Here is a 27,014-nt window from a genome sequence, read left to right as displayed (position 1 = left end):
GCAAATTATCATTCAAAAAAGTACAAAGACATTATCTATCTATCTATCTATCTATCTATCTATCTATCTATCTATCTATCTATCTATCTATCTATCTATTGTCACACACGCGCGCATGGGAGGCAGCTAAAGGGCTTGAGTGAAGGCAGTTCGAGGCATGCCGGGTGTGGCAGAGTGCACTGACTCTTTTCTCCCTTGCCTGTAGACCATCCCCGGGGATTTCACCTGGATCACCTGACATCACTTCCGGGACTGAGCCAATGGAAGTCGGCCACACCAGCTCCAGTCCCTCTGATGTCACCTCCGCTCTGAGCCAATGGTGGAAGACCACGTGCGGATCCATACGACCTCACTTCCTGTCTCCCCCTTTAAAACCTGCCCCTTTTTCCTTTGTTTCTTCAGTCTTGTTTTGGACTCGGTTGTGTGCACTTCAGTGCTCTGTATCTTTGTTAAAGAAAACGACTTTTGCAGCCAGGATACCACAATATACGGGTGGCTGCCCCAACTCTTTATCTGTCAATGTCTCGTTCTTGTGACAGTGGCGTAGTCGGCAGGATGGAGAAGTCCCGAGGAGAAGGGGACAGGACCTGCAATATACCCAGGTGGGAGCGTGCGGGCCGAGTATTCAGGCGGGAGGGTGCCCGTGGTTCGGCGTGACCGGTGCGGGCTCCGCCCGCACTCATAACTAGCCCATCTGGAGTGGCCAGGAGTGTGCGGGTGGGGCTCACAGAATTGGGCTGCCCTGGAGGGGGAGGCAAAGGGACTCAGTATGCTCTCTTGGGGAGAGTGCCTGCCTCCCTCGAAACCAAAGCCCCATTTACCACCTAGGGGTGCCCCAGACTGGCAGGTGAATAAAATAAAAAATGGAGGTTGGACCCTGAGCGCCAACCAACAAACAAGCCTGGTCCTTATGGGCAATGGTAGGGCATTGGCTACGGCCATTTGAAAACACGCCCTACCAAATAATAGAGCAGGTAGCTTGCTATCTGCTCCTGGAAGCGCTTCCCGTGGCTTCAACCAGCCGGTTTGGGGCGGCGGTTCAAGAACATGCTGAGCTCATAGAGCTTATGGAGACGCAGAGGGCGGCCTCACACTCTGGGGAGCAGAACCGTCCTCATGTCAAACTCAGCCGGGTATGTTCCAAGACCTAGCCCCACCCTGTACAATCCGGAGCCAGATTGGCGTCCGGGCGCGGCGCGCAAACCGCTTGGAGGCAAGGAGGAATGCAGGTGGAGGGTGAGGAGGGTTGGTGTGCTCTGGCTAATCCGTTGGCGGTCCCACATACTGGCGTGGTGATCGCCAACGGACACAAGACCACAGGTTTGTTCGACCGCAGCAACATTTCATTGTTGCCCGCCGCTTTGTGCAACCGCAACAGTGGCTAAATTTAAGACCGGTATAACCTGTGTCCACGGAGACATCCGCTGGTACAGGTCCGCCGCTGTGTCATCAGTTACGGAGGGTCAGTTCAGTAAGCTCACCGTAGCGTCCTACCTGATCCTCCACACCCGGTGATACTAGGGCGGACTGGTCTAAAATCAAAAGCGGTGAGACACATACCACTCCGGGTTAATTTGGGCCTCGTTATGGACGGAGATAACCCGTCTCAAGCTGCCTCCACGCCGTGTAATCAGCCGGCAGAGAGAGACGAAGCAGTCGCCCTGACTGACGTGGCAACTCCGGCCGCCGCTGGCTAACACGCCATCCACCAACGCCGCGCGGAGCGGGAGGAAACCACGCCCATTGAGGTCGACGCTGACCCTCTCTCCGTGTTGCGGTTCCAATTTAAAGAAACGCCGGCTTCTTTTAGAAGGGAGCAATGGAATGATGACTCCCTGAAGTTTGTAAAAAATGCAGTGGTCCTTGTCAATGGCCAGCGCACTAATCAGTCGATGCCACAGGGCCCCTACTTTGTGCTAGATAATGACCTCCTTTACCGTGTAGCAATGCATGACGGGCAGGAGACGAGGCTGCTGCTAGTGCCGCGCACCTTCCGCGGCAGGTCTGTGAGCTAGCACACGCCCACCTCCTAGGTGGCCACCTGGGCACCGAAAAAACTCTGGAGCGGATCAAGCTCCGTTTCTACTGGCCAGGAATTAATGAGGAGGTTCGCCGCTTTGGCGCTTCCTGCCCGGAGTGTCAACTGCGACAAATTCCTAGGAGGGACCGTGCTCCTCTCATTCCTATTCCACTGATTGACGTTCCCTTCCACAGAATCGGGGTCGACCTGGTGGGACCCTGGAGCCCTCAGCCCGAGGACACAAGTACATTTTAGTCCTCGTGGATTACGCTACACGATACCCGAAGCTGTTCCGTTGCGCCAGCTACCTCTAAAGCCATCGCACGGAATTACTAGGGGTATTGCGTGGGGATCCCCAAAGAAGTCTTGACAGACCAGGGGACCCCCTTCACCTCGGAAACGTTCAAGGAGACTGCCAGATTACTGAAAATAAAGCATTTAAAGACCTCGGTGTATCATCCTCAAACCGACGGATTAGTAGAGAGGTTTAATCAAACTCTCAAGCAAATGCTGCGTAAGGTGGTCAGCGAGGATGGAAGGAACTGGGATCAGCTCCTCCCCTCGTCCTTTTTGCCTATCGGAAGTCCCACAAGCCTCCACGGGTTCTCCCCTTTGAACTACTATACGGGCGACAACCTCGGGCATATTAGATATTTTGAAAGAAGGCTGGGAAGAAGAGGCTCTTCCCTCCACAAACATACTGGATATATCGCGCAGTTACGCGATAGATTTGGAAAAATTCGCCTGTCCTTAAAAGTCACATGGAGGAGGCTCAAGCAGCACAGGCCGGTACTACAACCGCTGCACGCCTCTTGGGAGTTCCGCCCGGAGATCGGGTCATGGTCCTAGTGCCTACCTCCCACTCTAAATTGCTTGCCCACTGGCAGGGCCCCTCTGGTTAAGGAGAGGAAGGGACTGGTCGACTATTTGGTGAGTCAACCCAATCGCCGGCCAAAGGAGCGGGTTTATCATGTGAACCTGCTGAAACCGTGGAAGGACAGGGACCCCGATCCCTCCTCCGGCCAGCCCGCTCACTCTTGCGCCACACACACGACCTTAACCGGCACGGACTTAAGTCCCAGACAGCGGCAGGAGCTGGAAACAGTTATCCGGACCGTCGGGAGGTAGTCAGTGAGAACCCGGAAGGACCTCTCTGATTGAGCACAACATCGTGACAGAGCCGGGGTTGTTGTCCGAGAACGCCGTGATCGTCTTCCCGAGGCAAAAAGGCTGAAGTGGAGCTTGAGATCAAGCGCATGCTGGAGCTAGGTGTGATTGAGGAAAGTTATAGTCCCTGGTCCAGCCCCATTGTGCTCGTCGGTAAGCCTGGCGGAAGTTGGAGGTTCTGCAATGACTTCCGTCGGCTTAATCAAGTCTCCCAATTTGATGCTTATCCAATGCCACGCGTGGGCGACCTCCTCGAGAGGCTTGGACAGGCTCAATACCTGACCACACTTGACATGACGAAAGGGTACTGGCAGGTTCCTTTAACGGACTCAGCGAAGGAAAAACGCGTTTAGTACCCCTAGCGGACACTGGCAGTATCGTGTCCTTCCATTTGGGTTACACGGGCTCCAGCAACCTTTCAGCGTCTGGTGGACAAAGTGCTTCGCCTCATAACTCATACAGTGCTGCCTACCTGGATGACGTGGTCATCTATTCCAGCACATGGAAGGAACACCTACAGCATGTCCAAGCGGTATTACGGACACTTGGTGAGGCGGGCTCGGATTAATCCCAAGAAATGCTTCTTGGATTAAGCGAAGCCAAATATTTAGGCTACCTGGTGGGTCGGGTACCGTAAGGCCACAGTGCTCCAAAATTGATGCCATTCTGAAATGGCCCGTCCATGAACCAAGCGGCAAGTCCAAGCCTTTCGGTTAGCGGGTACTACCGCCGGTTTGTACCCGGTTTTCGGAGAGAGCGCGCCTTGACTGATTTAACAAAGAAGAGGGCCCGAACATTGTGGTATGGACTGAAAAACAAGCGCTGCATTTGGTGACTTAAAGCAGGCCCTTACGTCCACACCTGTTTTGATGGCACCTAACTTTTCTTTGCCTTTCATCCTCCAGACGGACGCTTCGGACACAGGCCTGGGCGCCGTGCTGAGCCAAAGCGTCGATGGTGTGGAGCACCCCATCATGTTCCTGAGCGGAAACTGTTGGACCGGGAGACCAGGTATGCTGCGGTGGAGAGGGAGGCTCTGGCGATTAAATGGGCGATTACTCAGCTGAGGTACTACCTGTTGGGCGGAATTCACCCTTGTCACGGACCATGCACCCTACAGTGGATGGCCCTCCACAAGGAGTCGAATCCGCGGGTCACCCGGTGGTTTCTTGACCTGCAGCCGTACAAGTTTTCGCTCGTTCATCGCCGGGCGCTCCACGCCAACGCTGATGCTTTCGGGTTCACGACCTCTCGGTTAGTCGCCCGACCCGTCGGGTCTGGGCTAAGGGGGCCTTGTCACACACGCGCATGGGAGGCAGCTAAAGGGCTTGAGTGAAGGCAGTTCGAGGCATGCCGGGTGTGGCAGAGTGCACTGACTCTTTTCTCCCTTGCCTGTAGACCATCCCGGGGATTTCACCTGGATCACCTGACATCACTTCGGGACTGAGCCAATGGAAGTCGGCCACACCAGCTCCAGTCCCTCTGATGTCACCTCCGCTCTGAGCCAATGGTGGAAGACCATACGACCTCACTTCCTGTCTCCCCCTTTAAAACCCTGCCCCTTTTCCTTTGTTTCTTCAGTCTTGTTTTGGACTCGGTTGTGTGCACTTCAGTGCTCTGTATTTTGTTAAAAGAAAACGACTTTTGCAGCCAGGATACCACAATATACGGGTGGCTGCCCCAACTCTTTATCTGTCAATGTCTCGTTCTTGTGACACTATCTATCTATCTATCTATCTATTCATTTTAAGTGTGGAGATGAGTCTTTCATATGTAACCCCCTTTGTTTGCTGGTGCCAAACTCTCTTTTCTTTCTAAATCAGAGAACAAAAAGGCAAAATAAATTAATGAAAAATTGCTTGTGTGTTTGACGTATTAGAGTATATTAGTTATTAATTTTACACTGAAAATACCTATACAATCTATACTGCCATTATAAAGATGCATTAATAACAAGTTTCACAGTCTGTCTTTCAAATATCAACTCTTTGGTATCCTTTTTTGCTTTTGCCACTTTTTTTATCTCTTCTTCTTGTATACATGTGTCTTTTTTCTTCCCAGTTTCCTTTCCTGCTTTCTCTTTTCTGCATAATCCCTTGCTGTACTTCTGATATTTCTCTGCAGCATCTTCGTTAACTCTGTTTATCTTCTATTGCTGTTCTGCATTTACCATTATACCATTCATTTCTACCTCTTTCCATTCTCATTGTCCCTAATTTAATCTCTACAACTTCAACCTTAAAACTGGCATGAAATACTTGCGATTTCCTTTTTTTTGTAGTCAGGTTATTATTCTCCAGCTGTTCAATCATCTTCATAGACACTTCACTACCATAAGCCATCACCTTATCTTTATTCTTAACTCATCAAAATTGTACTTCTTATTTGTTCTTCTTTTTTGTGGTGGTAGTCAGAATTACAAACAGCTCTTTTGTACCTACAGACACTGTACGTATCCAAAGCACTTTTTTTTTTATCTATCACAATATGGTGGATCTGGTTTTGTGTCTCCCCATCTGAAGGCACCCATGGTTCATTATAAATATGCTTTCTGGGAATGGATGTACTTTTAAATATCAGCTTTCTACTTAAGGCGAGTTTTAAAAAAATACAGGAAAGGGATCTTGAGTCTATATATTATGTGTATTTAAATACTCCTGTTATACTGCATGGTGACTTGACTTGTAATGGCAGTGTTCTCTCTAAGTTATTTTTTTTCTGAAATGTATTACCTGCGTTTTATATGCAATACAAATAGTAAAAAAGTATTTTTCTTTTGTCTTAACATATACTAATAAAAGCATTAATTTGTTTGCTATTAAATACACTGCACAGGTTTATGAAGTGTGAAACAAAATTGGCCATAACCTCTTATGGCAAATGCTGTAAAGTGTAATTCTTATATTAACTAACCAAAAACCTTATAACCAAATAGGGTGGCAATAGTAACAATTCTTTGCATTTATATAGCGCTTTTCTCACTACTCAAAGCACTCAGCAATTGCAGGTTAAAGGCCTTACTCAAGGCCCCAACAGAGCAGAGTCCCTATTGGCAATTACGGGATTTGAACCGACTACCTTTCGATTGCTATTGCAGATCCCTAGCCTCAGAGCCACCACTCCACCACTGATGGTCCGCACTGGTGGTCCAGTAGTTATTGAAATCACCTGACAGCTCCAGTAGGCTAGGTTAGATAAGCCCTGTCTATGAGTCTGTATATTTTTCTCATGCTTGCCTGGGTATTCCTTCCAAAGACATTCAGAATATGTAAATTGGCCCAGTATGAGAGCGTTGCCATGTGATAGACTAGCACTTCCTCTTGGGTTGCTTATCACCTTGTGCTCGATGCTCCTGGAATAGGCACCAGCTCCCTACAACTTTGACATAGGTAAGTGGGTTAGAAAATGGATGGATGAATTATATGAAAATAATGACATTTTTGGCTGTAGTTGACATATTTACATAATGTCTCCTTGACATAGAGAGATTTGACTTGGAAAATGGATGGTACAGTATATGAAATTATTAATAGGAGTGCACCATATGTGCAGCATATGATTTAAAGTGTGGGTTGAACATGACAACAGATTATAGTTATGTTATCTTCAATTTTATATTCTAAAAATCTTCCTTCCAGTTTGTAAAAGAAAAAGAATGATCTTAAAGTACCAGACTATGATGCAAGGTAGATTTAAGTAAAGGTGGGAAAGGGTCTCTGTCTATGGCTGTAGGTGCCACAAAATATTCTCCAAGAAAGATGCAATTTATGGCCCTGAAAAAATGGTTCTTTATCTTTGTGCAATTGTGTAGAAACATTATGTGGTTCTGTGGACTGGAATGAAAGTCTGGGCTGGCTGACATTATGCTTCAGACCTTCTTGCTTCGAAGGCCTTAGTTAGAGTGACTCCCATGTTGATGCATAGTGACATTTTTTATGAAAATGTTACGTTCATGTAGCTTGATGTAGACACAAAGTAACACCATGGCTCAATCAAATTGAAGAGAATACTGGAGTATAACGCATGTTTTAGAGGCAGATGGATAGTCTGCTTAAACTAATAATAATAAGATTGAAAAACAAAACAGCTTGCCAAGTTGCATGATACATTTTTAGCATGGAAAACAAATATATTTTTAAACTATAGTAATTGAAGGAAAGAAATGACATTGGAAGTATATCAGTGCTCATTTTTACAGGGGTTGTACAAATAAAAGTAAATCATGCATGCATGTATGTATGTGTATATATCTATATATTGTGGCAGATTGCCGGGGTCGTTACCTGGCCGGGATGCCTGGAGGAACCAGAAAGAGACATGTATAGCTTCCGGGTCATGAGAGGGCAACCGCCCTGGATAAAAAGAGGACCACGGGAAAGGGACAAAAAGATTTTAACCCGTTGGGACCCGTGGCCACCGCCAGGGGTCGCCTTAAGCCTCATCAGACCTGGAGAATTGTCACTTCCACCACACCAGGCAAGATGGCGGATGAACCTGCTCGGAATGTTCTATGCAACAACCTTCTTCATTAAGTAATAATGTTTGTGTTTTTGTTTGTGTTGTCAGCACAGTGAGTTGCAATGTACAGGAGTCTGAGCATGTGTGGTTGCATTCCCAAAATGAAGATTCTGACAATCCAACACAGTATAATAGCTGGCTTTTTGGTTCATCTGTTTATTTGTGCTTGCTGGACAGGTGAGTAAAATAAGGTAGGAGGAAATAAGATGACCTGAGCTTTTAAGTGTAAATATCTTTTGCGCGAAGAACTGAATTGTTTCTCTGATTGTACAGACAGTTTACTTTGAAATTACTAATATATTACACTGAGACAAGAACACAGAACACTGTAGTTAGTATACTTAATTATGAAGAGTATGTGTAAAATAATGACACATTCATCAAAACATGAAGTTATGAAATATGTAATCAGTATTTATTTACTGGAATGGACTATTGTTTTACATTTGATGATTCTATTATTAAAATAAAATGATTGCCCATTCAATAAATAATGTTTATTTTACAGATGCATTTGAGATTACAATTCCACAAGCTACTGTATCATCCAGTATTGGCCACTCAGTTGTGTTGCCTTGCCACCTGTCCCAACCAGATGATTTTAAACAAATGGAAGTGAGATGGCATGAAGTAAAAGATGGAATTCCTGTGATCATATACTATAGAGGAAACTTGGCGAACAGTGCTACAAGCCCAGTATACAAGGGAAGGGTCAGACTCTTCTTAGAGAAAGTATCGGAAGGGAATTTATCCCTTGAACTGACCAATGTGAAATTTTCAGACATGAAGAAGTACAGGTGCTCTGTCATATCCTCTGATCTCAAATACACAGCTGGTGTGACAGAGCTTCAAGTGACAGGTGAGAAAGAGATTTCATTCATTATTATATATTTATTTCTCCAATCATAATTTTAATCATTTTTAATTTGGTGCTGTGATTTTTTGCTTCTGTTGAATGAAAGTTTCAGTGACGTAAGGTGGAAGATTACAAGTGCCATTTTATTAAAGAGTGGTCTCTGATTTACGTACTTCCACAATTTTATGCATAAGAATATTTATTTTATGTAATCAGCTGGAAGGAGTTTCTGCAACTGCCTTTTTAGCAATGATAGACTGATACTATTTATTTTATATTAAGAATATATAGGTAAAATTCCGTTTTTTGTTGTAATGAGATTCTGTATTTGTTACTATAGTGCTTTCTTTAACTTGCGCCCAGGCATTTGCAATCATTTCAATAGCTTCTTTCGCGTTAATTTTAATCTCCTCCTGCCTACAAGTTATGCTGACAAGAATTTTTCTCAGCATTTCCTTGCGATAATACACTTTCAGGGTGCAAATGATGCCCAAATCCAATGGCTGAAGCACTGCTGTGCAATTGGGTGGGAGGAATTCAACGTAAACATTATCTAAATGTGAAAGTATGTTGTGGGCAGCACAGTTATCAATCAGGAGCTGAATAATTTTTTTCTTCTTCATATTGTGAGGTTTCTGAACTCTTTTGAGACCCCCACCCCCACTCCCACTCCCCACCCAACAGGAACGACACACTGAAGTGTGTCCCGAAGCGTTATTGCAGCATCTGTGGAAGACAATTAAAGATCGGGGTCACGCTATAAGTACCTGTCTTACACCCCAAAACATGAGGCTGAGTCTCAGTACTTTAGCAAAACCAGCTTTATTCAGTGTGATCTGCCACTATACACAGACACAGCATTCAGGCAGGGTCGTGGCAAGATCAGTGATCAAGTAATCCTGTTACCTGCATTTACAATGTTCCATGCATCACCCATTGATATCTTTTCTGTTTGCTTTGGCGGAGAGACGCAGCATAGTTTTGAGCCTGCTGTTGCGCCGGCAACAGATAAACAGTCTTCCATAGACGCGGAGATCAGACTTCGGGACACTCTTTGGCGTGCTATCTAGTTGGGGGAGGTCCCAAGAGAGTTTACAAACCTCACATTTTCTTGAATGAATGCCGCATTAATAGGAATGTTTCTTGAACGAGCATCACTGAACCACATAAAAACTGCTTCTTCAACGTGTTCAAATTCAGCAGTTCACATACGTTTGCAAACCGAGATTTTTCTTCTTTTTTTGCTCTGCCTTTCAAGAAAGTTGACAGCGGCGATGGCGAAATTCCGAATTCACTGGCAACGTCTTTTTTCTTTTTTCCGCAATCGAGAGCTGCAAAAATGTAAAGTTTTTTTTTTTCTAATATAAACTGTTATTGTTTTTTCATGTCTACTGTTTCTATAGGAGGGTAACAATGAGTTAAATTCCAATGGATGATTTTCAAATGTTGACGAGCAATAAGCAAAGGTGCAAAAAGAAAAAAAAACAGTACAAGGAAAGTTTGAAGAAAGAAAAAAAATTACAATGTTTTTGTTTGGGGGATCGTTGTGCACAACTGAGCTGCGGCCACAGAATTAGCTGCTCTGTGGATGATTCATTAAGGCATTTCAAGGTCTTTTGGGCACTTTGTTGTAATGAAAGTATCTGCTGATTGTACTTCATAGTAACAAGATTTCTATAGACTCGCATCATATGGGGAAAATGTCGGGATCATAAAAATACTTCGCTGTAATGAAAATTTAGTTGTAAAGATATTTGTTGTGACAGAATTTTACCGGTATTTATATTAGCTTTAGACTTAAAATCACAGTTTGGAACATTACCTCTATTTATATCTTCCAGTTTTTGTCAGTGGCATAGCTGCCTGATGTTAGTAGTAGGTGACAGTTGAGAAAGTGTGAAAGAAGGAGTAAAAATCCTAAAGTTACTTTAGAAGAACACTGTAGAACAGGGAAGTAGTGATTCTGTATTAGGTTTGTAATCCTCTTAACTTTGCAATTGCTGTAAGAATGGTAATAATAACTAGTTTAGAAAATTACTAGGGGGTCGTGCCTCCCTGGCCACCTCTGACAGCCTAACTCACCCTCAAAAGTTTGCTTCGCTCACTAATGGACCACGATTATATTCCAACATGGTCAAAACTCTGACCTTGAGATTTACTTAAAGTTATAGCAAATGCTAAAACTATTGGAAATTATCATCTCTGCAAGATGAATGGGAATCAACTTTTTGAAGTATGGCCAGTATCTAACCTAATACATGGAAGGAATAGGACTTCTCCTGCATGATCACATTGCTGTCTTAACAGCATCATATGCCCTCGGGCAAAGTATTGTGCTGTGGCCCCTGTTTTGACCTCAAAACAGAAACATACATAGGTATTAGAAACATCATGGACCCCTATGCTCCTGGGGCCCCCCAGCCAGTGCCCATACGTTAAGATGGCCCTAATCATGTCATGATTCTGCTGGCAATTGAATGTTTATGCAGTTTTACAGTTTGTAAGTGTGCACCATTACATAGGCTTTCTTTGTCGAGTGCTAACACACAACTGAACTTATGCTGTTCTTAGCGGAGTTAATGTATATAAGGTATTTTGTTTGATGTATATGCTCATTAAATTGGTTTTATTGATATAAGAGTGTCATTGTTGTACTGTATTCTCTTAATACAGACAAAAAAAATATACTAAATGATGTATACTATATAACGTATGATTTTGAAGAGAAATGAGTGTTGCATGAAAACGTCACATGATTTCACTAATCTTTTTATATTAAATTTAGAAAATGTAAAATGATGAATTATGGTTGGCTTAATATGCAAATTGCTTTCTATAATCTTGAAAATGTTTATTAATGTCCTCAGTAACTTTCATACCTCTAGGCATGTCATCAAACTACCTAAAGATTTTTGGCCTGTAGTCTTTTGACTGCTCAGCTTAGAAATCTTGGTGACCAAGGTAGTAACAGTAATTTATTTTTTTAGATTTGGCATAATCTTACACAAGAGAACAGTTAAACAGGAAAGAAATTATTTGAGAAAGCTGCTTTCTGGGGTCTCCTTGACATGTCAGTCACCACCATCACCTTGTAGGTCTTGAGCAAGAGTAAGGAATTTTAGCTTGAGCTGTTCTGCACTCCATCTTTGCTGTTGTGGCTATATTCTGCTTAGGAGGTGTATTTCAAAACAATTGCATAAGTACAATGTTATTTTTGGATGCCTAATCCAATTCTGAAATTAATCTTTTGTTTCACTTTCATTTTGATATTATTTGAATATTTGAATATTTCCTTGTTTTTCTGACACCATTTTGTTTTTTACAGGCAACACCATTTTGTGATACTGTTGTTACAGTGTCACCATATTCATGTATTTAGAGGTTGTCACACATCATGTCAGTAGTGCAATGTTTGTGCCATTTCCTTTCTCTTTATCTGAGTTTTATGCATAATCACTGTGCAGTCTTAGCATCAAGATAGCACACAGTTTCCTGTTATTGTATTCTTTAGCAAATTTGGATTTTGTTTTGGTTTGATGATAGATTGGATGGATTTAGTGGTTTAAGAACTTTGTGTGTTTTCTGACTTATGATTAATCTTCTGATCCTCAAGTCAAATTATTTCCACCATTTTTAGCAGAACATTTGTAATATTTGTTATATTTTCCAATAGCATTTACTTTTTTATGTTTCACATTATCATTATTGTATTTACATTTTAGGTAAAATCCATTTAACTGATTGACTTGCAGGTATTGGTCAATAAGTACTTGCAAGATTACTCTTGCACTTGGGGCCTACTGTTTCATTAAAGATGACAGGAAAGGTTATTGTCATAACTTCAGGGTTTTTAATGTGCCTATTTTACAGGTTTTGCAATAATTTGGAGTTTGTTTTTTTTTTACTTGTTAGCTTCCCAAAGATCTTAATAATTCTAAGGATTTGGCATGTTCTCCTTTGACTATATATTTTGTTATGCCTCGGCAAACATATTTATGTTGTTTTTGATTTTCTGACTTTATGGCTACACTATCTCTTCTTCCAGTCCAAAATCTCAACTTGCCATACTTTTGTAGGGTTTCGTAGATTTAAGTTATCTTGGGATTATTGCTGTGAAAAATAACATTATTTGCACCTTATCATAATACATTAAACAGTAAAACAAGCTACTAGTGTGATAGATAGTACTGTACCAATCCAATCAGATAAATTTGCCAGAGAGTGGGCAGATTTTTGTACGACTGTTAAATCAAAATGTCAGTAAACCTTGCACAACATAGTATGAACTCATAATGCTAATCATTTTGCAAATGCCGCTTATGGTCATATTCTGTAGATATACGTACCATTTCTAATCAAATTAATGAATTTAAGAACAATACATTTTAATAGGGACACCATGGAGACACTCTGCCGATCTTTGCTGAATTACAGTTTCATTATACTTGGGTCAAATTCCATGTGTCCATATTTCATGTGTTTGCAAGACGTTTCGTTTCCTCCCTTAACTTCAGCTCTTCCCACATCTTAAAGATGTGCTAGTTAGTTTAAGAATTGTTTAAAATTATCCCAGTATACGCATATGGGCATGTGAGTGTACTGTATCCTGTCTAATGTAACATTAGACTAGAATTATCTAAATTTCATCAACAGTATTGACTACAAATTATGACTATAACATGTTAAACCCTGAGTCAAGTATATTTTATTTGTGTATTTTGATATATATATATATATATATGTTTTAGTCTTATACACGTTATTATAGAAAACTGAATCCTTTTACACTTAAGAGTCCAGAACTCTGATTATATCAGAAACATCATTAGAAAGTAAATCATCTCATTTGTCTTCTATTATTTTTCCTACCAACTAACTAGAGTACAGATACACCACTACAAATTAAAAAAGAAAAAAATGTTGCATATCTCACAATGAATATCTGCCATAATTTTTTCTTCCTTTTTAGCTACTGGTTCTAAACCAGTCATATCTCTCAGACAAACTGAACCTGAAGGGGCCCAGCTAACTTGTGAAACTTCTGGGTGGTACCCAGAGCCCAAGTTAATGTGGCAAGATGTCAACAGTGAAGACCTAACTGCTAACTCTGAAACTTCAGCAAAACGTGACAGTGGGGATCTGTTTACAGTGACAAGCCACCTGAGACTAGCTGACAGATCTTCTGAAGGTATTTCGTGCATTGTTAAACTTGATGAGGGACTCGAAGAGAAGAAGACTATTTACAAAGGTAAGGAAGTTTTTGGTGTTAGTTTAGAAATTGTGCTATGAAATTCACGTACTCCAGTCACCTTCCCATTATAATAAAGCAGACTTGAGACATAAAAAGGTTTGGGGATGGCCACCCCATATATTCAGATATATGCAAAAAAATAAACACGTCTTTAAAGGAGTCCACAACAGAACTGACTAACATTCTGATGGCTGTTCTATTTATATGGAGTAGATAGGAAGAGGCGGGATATCATGAACCTGGACCGGAAGTGATGTCACCAAGAGGAGAGTTTTGGGAGGCAGAAGTGATATCATCAGGAGACTGGATTTGTAGTCTTACTGGAGCAGGGGGTTATTTGGCTGGTCTACAGAGGGATAAATGGAGAAAGCTTCAGACAACAGTGCCAACCTCTGGTTTGGCTGAGAAATGACATTATTTGAGCCCATAAACCATATACACACTTATGTAAAACCATATACAACATAACTACATAGTTCCATCCTTCTTTTACTGAATTTGTTTAATCCAGTTTAGAGTTGTTGGAGGGTAGAGCTATTTCAGCAGAATAAGGTGAAAAGCATTGCACAAATCCATCTCAGCCTCTCACTGTTGTGATTATTTCCACAACTTGTAAAAACCATCCCAGAGCTCAAAAAATCATCAGTTGATTCATATTCAAATTAAGAATATAATAATAAATGGATTAATAACACCAAAATGAATTAAACACCAATACATTAAAAGATAAACTAAACAGAATAATATAGAAAACAAGCCAAAAAGAAGAAAATATGAATAAAAAACTCTTAAAACATCATAAAAACAAAAGAAAAAATGTAACTGTAACTCAAAAAGAAGAAACTCATAAAGAACAAAGATTGAAAGGAAACCAAATGAGAAATCTAAAACTCAAAAGTGACCAATCCTTGAAATGCAAAAGTCTAAATTTGAATGCCAATTTCAGAAAAACAAACTGAAAGCTAGTGAAAAGTTGAAGTCTAAACTACAAGAAACTCAAAAGAACAAAGAGCTGAGACCTAATTGATCACACATGGTCAGGGACTTTGAAAGGACTGACTAAACAAAGAAATGGGAATGGAGTAAAATGACAAGTATAAATAATCATGAATGCAGGGCACTGCAGCAGTCCTAACATCTGTATACATTAAGGTATAATTTCAGAGTTATTTCTGTAAGCAATTGTTTGTATCATGGACTGTGATTTGTTTAATTTACTGTGTCTCTCTCATTATTCTGCAGAAAAGGACCAGTATCTTGACTATAAGTTATTACTTTTGATTCTGGCAGGAGCCATTTTACTAGTTGCATTCTTGTGCGTTATATTCATGAAGTATCGCTCAAAAGGTAATTTATTCTGTTATTCTTCTCTAATTTAAGTGTTTAATTATGCTTAAGAAGCCATAATTGTTTAGGTAGAAATGTGTAATTATTTAAAATAAGGGTGGATTCCCCAATTACCAACTTTTATTTTTCAATCTGTTTTAGTATAAAACATTGCCATTCATCTGTTAGATGTCAGAGTATATGCAAAAATGTATTAATAAATGTGAAGAGGTTGTAGAACAAAATGTGCTGTCATAGTTATGTAGATTTTGCATTTTACAGACATTTCTGGCAAGATTATATATAGTAGGTACTTACTTTTTATATCAATCATTATCTCAGTCTGATGAGGATCAAGAATACTCAGTAATTTCATAGCTTGTTGTGTGGTTACAGTTGTCGTATACATAAAACACAAGCTTTCCTTCTAACAAAACAGATTACTATACATTCTATGTAAATGATATAATTAATATTTGATGGGTTATAGTGGTATTATTAAAACAGACCATGAAACCCATAGAGGAAAGCCTGTGAAATAAGCCAGTGCAAGTAAGTATACAGTTCTGCTATGGATAGACTGTGATATGAGAGTAAAATGATCTCCATTGGTTTGGTTATTAGAAAGCAAGATGGCAGACTTGGTTAACAATGACAAGAAGATAGATGCAGAGAGAATAAACCAGTGGAAAGTTTTCTAGCATCACAAAGACACTGAATTTATCTCTTGTTTTAGGCAATCAAAATACCATTAAAGAGCAAAAAGCTTCAAAGACTCCAAAGAAGACGACTAACGTATTATTTTCTGGTATGTTTTTTTTCTTTTTTTGATCATCTGCTCCTATTTTCTCATTAGAAAACATGCTTACACTCTCTTCATACTATACTTTGTAGAAAATATAGTGACAATAAACAAAGTATTAACATAAAATTAAAACCCTGTAGTAAAAATGATGCAATTAAGAATCAGATGTACCGTATACAGTTATTCACTTGATGACACATCATACTTTTTAGTTTGCATCTGAGAGACTGTATAAAGACGCCCTCCGTCAGATCAGAATCAAGAATATTTAGTATAATAAAATGTTACTCATTTGAAGACATTGTGAAGCCACTAGTTTAATGTTACCTAATTAGATTAAATTATATAAACTCTTTATTAATCCCAAGGGGAATTTCAGAGTGTCCACCCAAAATGCCATAAGTGGCTAATAAAGGATTTTAGTACTTTCTTATACTTTAGATAATGTAATACTGTACCTCATACATAACATTACTAAAGCATTTATAATTTTCTTGGGATTTAGACAATAAAACACAATACAATCTTATAAGTGGTTAATATAGGATTTTAGTATTGTTATACTATAGATAATGCAATATATTATACATTATATTATTAAAGGATTTATTATTTTCTTATATTGCAAATAATAAAACACCTCTCATATTATGTCAGTTTAAAATAATATCTTTATCTGTTATTATTTCCTCATTTGTTGCCAGAATCAGATATGTTAAGATGCCTTCCAAAGTTAGCTGCTGAAATAGATCAACTAGAGTTTACTCTCATAGTTGGATGTGGATGAGATAGATATTATTGTGCAATGCTCTTCAATCAGAAAGCACATTGAATATTTTTTCATTGTGATGAACTTTTCTCAAAACTTATAAACAATAAGCAATGAAAAAATGAGAGAATATTATAAGGCAGCAAGAAATTCTGTGTGCTTAGTGTTGACATGAGACATGAGTAGCTAGTTTGCAGAGAATAGACGCTCCAAATCAACTGGGTTACATAGCAGCAAGTTAAAATTTAAAGAATCTCACATAGATCCGCAGGAATAAGCAGCATATGCAGTTATGATGGTGTGCTAGCCATTTATATTTGAACAGAATGGTTTTGAAAATACAGGAGAGCCGACGTAATGTATAGTATATGAACAAAACTTTTCCTGAATTTTCTTCTTTTGCCACAAATCTGTAATTTGCACCGTTGCAGACATTGTTGAGATTCTTCCAGTTAAGCAAGATAAGTGTATGTGCTAAGACTGTGGTATCAGCAATTGCAATCAATTTGTCTTTCTCTAATTTAAGCCCATCTGGGAGTACACCAAACACAGCTGTTAATTGGTTAGGAGTGATTGTGACCCCAGGGATGTCTGATAAGCAGTCAAAGATTTTTGTTAAAATTATGTTAATTTGGTACACCCTAATTCAGTTGTTTTGGACTTTTATTTCCATTTACATGTATTAGAAGTCACACTTCTTTTCTTCCTTTTGTGTGTTTGCTTCTAAAACAGATGCAGAAGATGATGAAAAGGAATACATCCAAAAGAAAGGTACACATTAGGATTTACTTCCATTGTATGTTTCAGTTTTGTTTTAAAATATAATATGCAGGTGTACACATTATTTTTAGTAAAAACACATTTCTGATTGTAAACAATTTTAAATCTTGCCTTATTGGTAAATTATTTATTAAGTTGCTCATTGCAAAGGTTCCACATCTGTTGGTTAGGCTGTAGCATAACCCAGAAATACTTCCCAGCTACAGCTTCGGGACACTGGAATGTACTTACAGATATTACATAAAAGGAGCTGCCTGCCTCTATTCCAGTATCTATAGTTGGGAGGAGGAAGAGGACGAAGTTTACTGGGAGTAGCAGAAGAGGCAGGGAGAGGAAGAAGAGACTTGCAGAGTGTTTTATTATTGTGTGCTTTGGAACTGTGTTTGTGGTGTGAGAAACTCTTATAAGTAAGAGTTTCCCACAAATGAAAGCCTTTATTTACTGCAATTGTGTACGGACCTGTGTTGTGTCGGGTGTTGGGGAGCTGGAACGCTCTCTGGTGGCCATTTATTTATTTATATATATTTATATTTATCAGGGCTTCGAAATGATTAAAAAAATAAGTAATTATTCACAAAAATATATGTAATTTATCGCCATTATTCACATCTAATATTAAAAAATGTAATTATAAAATTAATGCATAAATCATGAAGTAAATGCATACTGAATCATAAAAATAATGTAAAATCAACACAAAGGAGTTTAAAAAAAGAATACCATTGGTTAAACTTAAACAATGACCTTAAACCTTAACTCTTAACAAAATACTACTTGAGCAAGTATAATCTTGAATTTGTTTGCCTTTCTGAAAGGCAAGTTGAAAAGAAAGCAATAAGAAAATGAAGCCAATGTATTAATTCTAAAATTGGCATAACATACGAGACACAGACACGCATTGTAGAAATGGTGTAATGCCCCTGGGTCCTGACCTGACAGAGACACCCTCCCCAGGTGGTCGAGACCTGTCTGAAGAGGACAGGACGATCTGGAGGAGCTGATGTAAAAGCAGCTCTGTGATTACCATTTGCAGACACAGCACTTAAAGTGCACTTTAGCAACCAGGAGACGTGTCAGGGGTCCAGATGGCTGAGTGTGTGTTTGTGAGTGACTCCCGAAGAGATGAGGGACAGTGGGCATAGGAGTTGCCTCTGACAGAATGAAGCAGCTGGGAAATGCGTCAGATCTGGGGTGGGGGCATGGGGCATTGAACGTTATGTCATGATCGTGACTGAGAAAATAAGAGTGAAAAAAAAAAGCTAACTTTTACAAGTTCTATGAATTTACACCGGCAGTTACAGACTCTAATGAAATGTATGTTTTTATTGTATAATAGTAACAATAAGAGCAGCTCACTACTCAAAACAGTAAACTTGCAGGGAGCTGGTTTCAAACTCCCGACCTTTGGATTATAAATCGACAGCTCTAACCACTACACCACGGAAGCTGTTGTATTGTAGTTGCCCTTTTTATGGAAGTGTTTATTTGATATTTGGACATCAGCCTTTATATATTATATAGTTCATGTGTACATTTTGTCATTTATTATTAAAGCATGAAAAAGGTTTCTGTTTTAACGATTTGTTTACATAGATTGTTTAGCCACAAAATGCACATCAAGTTATTTCCCCTTACAATTCTGAGTAGTTCACTCCCAGATAATCAATCAAGGCAGGAACTGGGAGAACTTTTTGGCCGTTCTGAGGTGATGGGGGGGATGGTATAAGGCTGGTTGCTGCTTGGGCTTATTGACACATTTAGAAGACAAAAGAGGCTGACGGAGTGGTGCGAAGGGATTTAAGGTGGGCCCGGAATTACGAGTTTTTTCGTTGGCTCTGGTAATTCTAGTGTTAATGCTTTTTTAATTCAGGAATGAAATCCAGATCTGAGGAGTTCTGTGAGAGCGGGTGTAATTCTATTTATGAATTTTTACATTTATTTTTAAATATTACAATACAAGTTTCTAAAGAGATGGAAAGTTTTCTAGCATCACAAAGACACTGAATTTATCTCTCGTTTTAGGCAATCAAAATACCATTAAAGAGCAAAAAGCTTCAAAGTGTCCAAAGAAGACGACTAACGTATTATTTTCTGGTATGATTTTTTTTTTCGTTTTTTGATCATCTGCTCCCATTTTCTCATTAGAAAACATGCTTACACTCTCTTCATACTACACTTTGTAGAGAATAAAGTGAAAATAAACAAAGTATTAACATCAAATTAAAACCCTGTAGTAAAAATGATGCAATTAAGAATAAGATGTACCGTATACAGTTATTCACTTGATGACACATCATACTTTTTAGTTTGCATCTGAGAGACTGTATAAAGACGCCCTCAGTCAGATCAGAATAAAGAATATTTAGTTTAATAAAATGTTACTCATTTGAAGACATTGTGAAGCCATTAGTTTAATGTTACCTAATTAGATTAAATTATATAAACTCTTTATTAATCCCAAGGGGAATTTCAGAGTGTCCACCCAAAATGCCATAAGTGGCATTTAGATAATTTAATACTGTACCTCATACATAACATTACTAAAGCATTTATAATTTTCTTGGCTTTTAGATAATAAAACACAATACAATTTTATAATTGGTTAATATAGGATTTTAGTATTGTTATACTATAGATAATGCAATACATTATACATTATATTATTAAAGGATTTATTATTTTCTTATATTGCAAATAATAAAACACCTCTCATATTATGTCAGTTTAAAATAATATCTTTATCTGTTATTATTTCCTCATTTGTTGCCAGAATCAGATATGTTAAGATGCCTTCCAAAGTTAGCTGCTGAAATAGATCAACTAGAGTTTACTCTCATAGTTGGATGTGGATGAGATAGATATTATTGTGCAATGCTCTTCAATCAGAAAGCACATTGAATATTTTTTCATTGTGATGAACTTTTCTCAAAACATATAAACAATAAGTAATGAAAAAATGAGAGAATATTATAAGGCAGCAAGAAAGTCTATGTGCTTAGTGTTGAGTAGCTAGTTTGCAGAGAATAGACGCTCCAAATCAACTGCAAATCAACTGGGTTACATAGCAGCAAGTTAAAATTTAAAGAATCTTACATAGATCCGCAGGGATAAGCAGCATATGCAGTTATGATGGTGTGCTAGCCATTTATATTTGAACAGAATGGTTTTGAAAATACAGGAGAGCCGACATAATGTATAGTATATGAACAAAACTTTTCCTGAATTTTCTTCTTTTGCCACAAATCTGCAATTTGCACCGTTGCAGAGAAAAGATGTTTAGATATTTTATAGTACTGATGATGAAAAACTCCATCAATTGTCTGTCACTTTTTGTAAAAGGAGCTCCTGTTGAAAATTTCATCAGATAGTTTGTTCTTTTTTGACTAATTACACTTTTGCATCATTTTTCACTGTATTACAGTGCATTTTAATTGTAGGAAAAGTACCACTTTAAAACCACCAAGGGTGCTTTAACTCTTCTAGGGATAAAGCATTGATATGCAACAATGAAGCAAGTTATTCCCTTTGGTCCCATTCTCCATTAATTTCATCTCTCTCTTTTTCCAACAGGGTTAGTTCCCCTGTCAAAACCCTATATCATTTGAGACAATGATATAAAAGCAGGTGCACCTTTTATGTTAATGCACTTTATGTGGTTAGCCCTCAAAGGTTCCTTTACTGGAAAAAAAAAGTAACACTGCAGTAAGACTTCAACGGATTGCTTTGCCTATTTCTGTATAGCAGTGAAATATTTCCCTATAACAAAACCTTGTTGAACACTCTTATGATGGCTTCTTATTTCAGTACAACAATATGAAATATGAGGTTGTCATTATGTAAGAACATAACCTGAACTGGTGTTACTATTGGCATTTTTTTAAATTTTATTTGAAGAAAATAACATTGCATACAATCAAGTCGAACTTATACAACAAATGACTTCATAGTGAGCACACAAATGCAAGAAAGGTAAAACTAGAAAAACAAAAGTGAAAAGTGAAAAAAAATCAGATAGTTAAAATAGGAAAGCAACAAACCAGAATCCAAGCCCCACTCGAAAGAAAGAGAGGAGAACCAACAGCATGGGCAGTATAAGAAAAAAAACGTCCTTTTGTCCCTATGTAAGCGCTAATTCTAAAATTGTATTAATTGAATCTTGCCATATTTTAAAAAAAGTTTTGAACAGATCTTCTAAGTGCAAATTAGATTTTTTCCAATTTCAAGTAATACAGAAAATCAATTTGCCACTGACTTATAAAAGGTTGCTTGAGATTCTTCCAGTTAAGCAAGATAAGTGTATGTGCTAAGACTGTGGTATCAGCAATTGCAATCAATTTGTCTTTCTCTAATTTAAGCCCATCTGGGAGTACACCAAACACAGCTGTTAATTGGTTAGGAGTGATTGTGACCCCAGGGCTGTCTGATAAGCAGTCAAAGATTTTTGTTAAAATTATGTTAATTTGGTACACCCTAATTCAGTTGTTTTGGACTTTTATTTCCATTTACATGTATTAGAAGTCACACTTCTTTTCTTCCTTATTGTGTGTTTGCTTCTAAAACAGATGCAGAAGATGATGAAAAGGAATACATTCAAAATAAAGGTACAGATCAAATTTCAGATCAAAGATGGCAGTGATAAAGTCATGTGGTAATAGAGTAAGATATTTTTGTTTTTCTTATTTATGTTCTACTTGTTTGCTATTTTTGTTCATTCCTTCATTGTTTTCTCTAATAAAACTGCTGTTTTTGAATATTTTGGCCTCTTTGACATTACTTTGTGTAAGTGAGTTTTTACAATAGTGTTCCCAATTTATGATTATATTAAAAAATACTTAAAGACAAAACATTAAATATTTATTAAATGTTTTTGTTTATCAGGTTATAAGCCTCAAACAAAGAAGAGACAGACAGAAGAGAAGTTAAATGTTTGTAAGTGTTCATAAATTTTATTTTCAGTTACTGTAATGTCAGCAGTAATTTTGATGTTCTTGTTTTTAAAATATAACATTATGCATAAATTCCTTAAGTTTAAAAAAGTATTCCCAAATAGTATTTTAAGTATATGCAGCTGAGTTGTTTTTCTGTCATGTAAAGATGCAATCAAGAGATTATTATAGAGATGTTTTAAATTCAGTATATCTACAATAATTTATTATTTTCTATGGTGAAACATATTTCCTCAGTTTATTACTGAGGAAAAAACTACTTGTTAAACTACTTGTTAAAACTACTTGTTTATTTGCTAAGTTATAAAAAAGACAGTAGTAATATGCAAATCACATAAATATTATGAAGTAACACTATTTGTTTTGCATTAACAGCTACCAAGTCCTCTTTCAGGAAGGCTCATGATTCAGAGAACGATAACGGTGATAAAATTTATAGCGGTGAGTTATCTTAATGTATTTCATTAGAAAACATTTGGGAGTTATTCTTTCATTACTGTTAAAAACAATGCAGTTATTCTGTACATGCTTCTTCTACGGTGACCCTGAAGTGCAATGCACAAAAACAAATTAGATTATGCAAAAACAAATCAGGAAACACAAACACAAATCAGAAAATGCAAAAACAAGCTGAATATGAAAAAACAAATCAGAAAATGCAAAAACAAATGAAAACACAAAAAAAAAAAACGGAATATGCAAAAACAAATCAGATAAAGAAAAAGCAAATTAAATACACAAAAGAAAATCAAAATATGCAAAAACAAATTGGAAACACAAAATGGTCTGTGTACTTTTTGGTATTTGAAATTTTGTTTCAGAAAATATCATTTAAAAAAGAAAAAGAGACACTTATTTGATTTTCAACTTAAAAGGAAAAAATGTTTTTTCACCTATCAGAAAAGAAAATGCAAGAAACGAGAATGAGAAAAAGCCCTTTATGTATTTTGTCTGAACCGGATGTTTTTGTAGGTCAAGTAAGCTGTGGGCTGTTCCACGAAGCGCGCTAACCTCAAAATCCAGGCTTATTTCTATAATCCCGGCTTAATTTCTCCAAATTCGGTTCCACGAACGAGGCTAACCTGAAGCTCCGCTTAATTACTATGCCAACATATGCTCTTGGACAAGCCTGCTCTGTGGCAGGTTAGTTGTGAAGCTTAGCTTAGCTTGATGAATATGATTGGACAAGCCATGTGATGTCACAGCACGACATTCTGCGGGGCTGGGATTATTCTGCTGCTGTTCTCTCCCTCTTTCGCACACATCGACCCTCCAATATAAAATTATTACAGATTACATGCAGGCGATTCTAATTACTTAGAAAGTATAAAATGACAAGGAGTGCATTGAAGGCTTTTACATGAATAACCATGGCGTGCCCATTTATTCATAATCCAGTTGATGAGGGAGCGAGGCTCATTCGTAGAGCTTTAAGGCAACAGGTTCCACAATTACTTTGGCCCAGGATAGATCCGTTGCATTTTGGATGATTATTTATCTGGCTATAGATTTAGTAGACACAGTATTGCATATTTGTGTCAGTTATTGGAACCTTACATTTCTAAAAACACACATCGCTCTAAAGCCCTTACGGTTGCACAGTCTTTGTGTATCGCTTTGTGTTATTTTGCCAGTGGTTCATTTCTGTACAGTGTGGGGGATGCTGAACATTTAAGCAAAGCTACAGTGTGCCGTGAAATCAGGAAGGTTTGCGTTGCATTAAAGTCCTTTTAAATATATTCATTACCTTTCCTGGCCACCGAGGAATTCTTGCCATTAAGGAAACTTTCTTTGGAATTAATGGTGCTTAATCTTTAAACATCTACTCATTTACAGCACATAAATCATTACCTGATAAGTAACTGAATTTAATTTGTCAGGCTTTCCTAACGTCATTGGAGCCATTGACTGTACACACGTGAGGATAAAGGCTCCAGCAGGTCCAACAGAGCCTGATTACATAAACCGCAAATCATATCACAGTATTAATGTACAGGTAAGTACTGATAATATCTCACATTTATATACAAGAGGTGAAAGTGTAGTCGTCCAACATTAGCAATGTATGTCATTACCATTTCCTAAAATGTTTCAGATGGTATGCACTGCTGAACATCTAATTTCAAACATTGTGGCAAAATGGCCAGGATCAGTACATGATGCCAGAATTTTTCATGAGTCTTCACTGGCTCAAAGCCTCAGACAAGACAAGTCAACTAAAATTCACAAATATACTATAGTTTATTATACTACAGTCTAATGTGTCTACTTTCCATTATAGGAATTTTTCCTGGTGTGCTGCTTGGTGACAGAGGATACCCATGTCTACCGTTTCTTCTCACACCATATACAGATCCTGCAACACAAGCAGAAAGACATTTCAACCATGCCCATTGTAAGACAAGGGCACGCATTGAAATGACATTTGGACAGTTAAAATCCAGGTTTAACTGCCTGCGGCATCTCCGAGTTACACCAGACAGAGCGTGTGACATTGTAGTAGCCTGTGCAGTTTTGCATAATGTGGCAATACTGCAGCAGGAGCGTATGCCAATAATGACGCATTCTTCACTTGCTGCCAGGACCTTTTCGTTCCACTCATGTTGCTCCTGAAACCAAGCATTATTAATAATTATATTAATAATTACAATTATATATCACTTTTTATCCAGGATGAACCCATATAATTAACATGCTGTCCTGTTTATCAATGTGTTAAAATAACCTTAAAGTACCTTACAACTGGTAACAAAATGCATATGTAAAAGGAAATTTTAATGACTATACATTTTGAAGGCTTGAAACTGTTCTCATTTAGTTGTTAAATAGTTTGACATCCTTAACACAAAAGTTACTAAAATCATGTTCTTACGCATTTAACTTGTCAGCTATTTTCTGCCATGCAGCCTCACGAGCTTTGATAATACAGCTTGTGTTCCCCTTTCTAGTTATTATAGCTTTGTAGTCCTCATAGGCTTGTAATAAAATTCTTGCTCCCTGTAAAAAACGCAGCTCTTTCCTTAGTTTCCATTCTTACTTATCCAGCATCGATTAACAAGGCTGCCTTTTATATCGTGTGGAAGCGCACGAGCCTTGCTTATCAAGCTTGGCTTGAATTAGTGGAGATTAAATACACCTGAATTTTGTTCGTGGAACTCAATGAGCCTGAAGTGAACTGTTAGGCTAACTCAAGCGAGGCTATTACAAATAATCCTCGATTTTATAAGCTCGCTTCGTGGAATAGCCCCCTGGTCAGGTAATGCTCCACTTGCAGCAAACACTGGTCACTGGTGTGTAGACTGGTTTGCAAAGCTTGTATTTTTACCTGAAAGATGAGACTCAGTTTTTCTGCAGTTATGTCCTCGTCCCAGAGTGTCACTCTTTTACTGTTCCGAAAAACAATGTAATGGTCCATCCTCTGCTAATGCCAGTGTAACTTCAAGGCTGTCAATCGATGTGTTGTGAGGAGGACTGTTCGCACGTGTCGTCAAAACTTGCACAGAAGAAGAAGTACTTCCGGTTTCAGACAACAAAAATGTGTCTGTTTTGTTGTTTTTGAGCTATTACACTTTCATTATTTTAATCACAAATAAATCCAGAAGAGTATGTGTAATTATAAGTTAATGACTGCTATTTGTCACCATAGAATTAAAAATACCTTATTTTCTTTCATTTTATTCTTTAATCAAAATCTGAAAATTCCCTTTATTTTCATTTGTTTGTAAAACAAAATTTCAAATACAAAAAAGTACACCGACCAAAAATAAATTGAATGTGCAAAAACAAATGAGAAAATGCAAAAACAAATCAGAAAACGCAAAACACAAATTAAATACACAAAATAAAAATCAGTAACAACAAATGCAAATGGAGCAGCACACAAACTAAACAAAGACTGCACAAACAAATTGAGAAACATGAAAACAGCAGGGCATAACCCAAATCAAGGGAGAGAAAAACAGTGAAAACTAAAGTTCATCATCAGCTTTTCAACGTGTGGTGTGGTGGAAGCAAGAATGCTGTAAGGTAAAAAAGATCTCTTAGCTTTTGTACGTATTTTTATATAAACTGTACTTTGGCAGAAATTATAACGCTTGCGTAAGTTTGAGCACTCTCTGCCAGAGCAGTGTTTAAAGTATTACATATTTCAGTATTTTAATTGGTAGTAAAGCTATAATTTAATGCCAACATCACTCTGCATTGAAAAACTTTTTCTATTGGCATCTTTTTATTGCAAAGTATACAGGCTACCGACATGTTTTATTTAATTTGTGGAATGTAGTGTTTGCATGACAAGATGTATTCCTAGTATTATTAACATTTCATGTCAACACTGTTGTACAGTCATGGCCAAATCTTTGAGAATGATACAAATATTAATTTTCACAAAGTTTGCTGCCTCAGTTTTTATGATGCCAATTTGTATAATACTCCAGAATGTTATGAAGAGTGATCAGATGAATTGCAATTAATTGCAAAATCCCTCTTTGCCATGAAAATTAACTTAAAAAACAATTTCCACTGCTGTTGCAAAGAAGAGTTCAGGGCGCCCAAGAAAGTCCAGCAAGCTCTAGGA

At 38.2% G+C, this 27,014-nt stretch overlaps 1 protein-coding gene across 4 annotated transcripts in view; it reads left to right on the top strand.

Annotated features, from left to right (window-relative positions):
- LOC120524983 (butyrophilin subfamily 3 member A1-like) overlaps window positions 1-27,014 on the top strand; it is a 56,935-nt gene that overhangs the window by 8,578 nt on the left and 21,343 nt on the right. Inside the window, exons 2-12 of one of the 4 annotated variants that reach the window (XM_039746916.1) lie at window positions 7,454-7,663; window positions 7,754-7,882; window positions 8,214-8,564; window positions 13,531-13,809; window positions 15,055-15,159; window positions 15,875-15,946; window positions 17,445-17,483; window positions 19,515-19,586; window positions 22,055-22,093; window positions 22,371-22,421; window positions 22,814-22,879. In XM_039746916.1, coding sequence (XP_039602850.1) covers window positions 7,768-7,882; window positions 8,214-8,564; window positions 13,531-13,809; window positions 15,055-15,159; window positions 15,875-15,946; window positions 17,445-17,483; window positions 19,515-19,586; window positions 22,055-22,093; window positions 22,371-22,421; window positions 22,814-22,879 — 1,189 coding nt within the window. In that variant the 5' untranslated portion in view covers window positions 7,454-7,663; window positions 7,754-7,767. The remainder of the gene's footprint in view (window positions 1-7,453; window positions 7,664-7,753; window positions 7,883-8,213; window positions 8,565-13,530; window positions 13,810-15,054; window positions 15,160-15,874; window positions 15,947-17,444; window positions 17,484-19,514; window positions 19,587-22,054; window positions 22,094-22,370; window positions 22,422-22,813; window positions 22,880-27,014) is intronic. The other 3 variants (XM_039746909.1, XM_039746902.1, XM_039746923.1) reach the window with 3 other exon arrangements.

This window comes from Polypterus senegalus, chromosome 1 (genome assembly GCF_016835505.1).
Source record: "Polypterus senegalus isolate Bchr_013 chromosome 1, ASM1683550v1, whole genome shotgun sequence".
NCBI classification, from domain to species: Eukaryota; Metazoa; Chordata; class Cladistia; order Polypteriformes; family Polypteridae; genus Polypterus; species Polypterus senegalus.
The sequence above is the reverse complement of the archived record's forward strand: the minus strand, read 5'-3'. Positions and strand labels throughout refer to the sequence as shown.